The following is a 1,552-nucleotide window of genomic DNA, read 5'->3' as shown; positions in this document are numbered from 1 at the left end:
GCAGGAAGTCAGTCTTCCCCCAGGGCCCCAGGAAGAAGTGCTGCGGGGATTCCACGGATGGGAGGGTGGGGACGGCTTCTGACCTGGCCACGAGGCCCAGGTGTCCTGGCGACCCAGCGAGGGAGTGGTTCACCAGGGAGTGGTTCACCTGCAGCTCCTCCTCCAGGCCGCGAATCTGGCGGTTGTTCAGCTGTAGCGCATGGGACGTGAACCCACTGCGGCCTGTGGAGCTGAGAGTCACATTGAGTCCCCTCTCCTCGCTGGTGTGGGAGGCAATCCAGTAGGCAGACAGGGCATCCAGGGCAATCACCGTGTCCTAGGGAGGTTGGGTCAGGACTCAAGCTCTTGTTCTCAGGACTACCCACTCCCAGAGCCCGGGGGCGGCCCCTACTTGGGTACTGCGGAATCCCCCTTGGAAGCTGCCCTGGCGGGTGAGCCACGCTGCAGTCTGGTCTGCCATCTCCGCTTTGCCCTCGTGAAGCAGGAGGTGTAGCAGGGCGTAGGCTGTGGTTTCAATCCACAGGGCTGGGGCCTGGGGCATGGGGTCGGCCGGGTTGCGAGGAGCCGGGGTGGGTGACACGGCATTGCTCTGAGAACCAGTGACTGAGCCCCAGTACAGGTTATCTGGAAGGGAAGGGAAACCACAAGTAAATAGGAGGGCAGGGAGAAGCGCCTGGTCCCTTGGCCCTTAGTCACTGCCTCCTGGACTCTCCTGATTCTCCCCCAACACACCCTTGCTTACACCTTGATTTGTCCTCTGAGTCTTCATCCAGCCTCTCCCTCTGGGCACACTCAGGGATCCTAAGGTCCCCTGGGACTCAGGTTCACTGCCAGGAGCCCCTCGTCCCTCACCTCCAGTCTCCTGGGCCATTGCCATGAGGTTGTTGTGGGCAACACCCCGCAGGTCCCCGGGGGCCTTGGTCAGTGTCAGGGCATAGGCCGTGATGGCGGCTGCGTGGGCACCCAGGAGCCCGGCACTTGCTTTCTCCCCCAAAAATGAGTTTGCCTTTGAGATGGAGGCTTCCTGGAAGAAAACGGGACGAAGGTCTGGGGCCTGGACTCCTGGGTTCCTGTGGAAACAGAGGGAGAACTGGGGGCCAGCGGAGGGCAGACACGCCACTGTCCTTACCACTCTCTGCTTCAATTCCTCTGCACCCTCGTCCTGGAAGACAGCCAGCCCATGATGAAGGGCGATGGTCACAAAGGCTGTGAGTGCCACAGTCTCATCACTGCCCACCAAACCCCCCTAGTGAGGGGAGAAAAGAAGATGTCAAACAGGAGGGGAAAGAAGCAAAGAGACTCCTCCTACAGGTGCCCCTCGGGCCACCCCAGCAGGCCCGCACCTGCATGTTCCTGTCTAACACTGGACAGGGGTCCTGGAACGAGCCATCAGCCTGCTGCTGGGACAGAAGCCACTTAGACGTCTCCTGCAGTTTCTCAGGCGAGCCTCCTACCTGCTCCTGGGCCAAACTCAGGACCTTCAACACAAAGGCTGTGAGCCTGGAGGGAGGAAGGAGGGTTGGGGATAAGGACTTGCTTATGGCTACGCCCA

General features: G+C 61.0%; 1 protein-coding gene across 1 annotated transcript in view; it reads right to left on the bottom strand.

The window, feature by feature from the left end:
• Positions 1-1,552, bottom strand: part of LOC105513813 (complement C4-A) — a 23,815-nt gene that overhangs the window by 5,142 nt on the left and 17,121 nt on the right. The window contains exons 21-25 of the mRNA XM_011944842.1: positions 1,344-1,536; positions 1,130-1,246; positions 853-1,024; positions 392-624; positions 56-316 (exon numbers count right to left, since the gene is read on the bottom strand). Of these exons, the coding sequence (XP_011800232.1) occupies positions 56-316; positions 392-624; positions 853-1,024; positions 1,130-1,246; positions 1,344-1,536 (976 nt within the window). The remainder of the gene's footprint in view (positions 1-55; positions 317-391; positions 625-852; positions 1,025-1,129; positions 1,247-1,343; positions 1,537-1,552) is intronic.

The sequence above is a fragment of the Colobus angolensis genome, unplaced genomic scaffold, assembly GCF_000951035.1.
Source record: "Colobus angolensis palliatus isolate OR3802 unplaced genomic scaffold, Cang.pa_1.0 Scaffold236, whole genome shotgun sequence".
In the NCBI taxonomy this organism is placed as follows: domain Eukaryota; kingdom Metazoa; phylum Chordata; class Mammalia; order Primates; family Cercopithecidae; genus Colobus; species Colobus angolensis.
The sequence above is the reverse complement of the archived record's forward strand: the minus strand, read 5'-3'. Positions and strand labels throughout refer to the sequence as shown.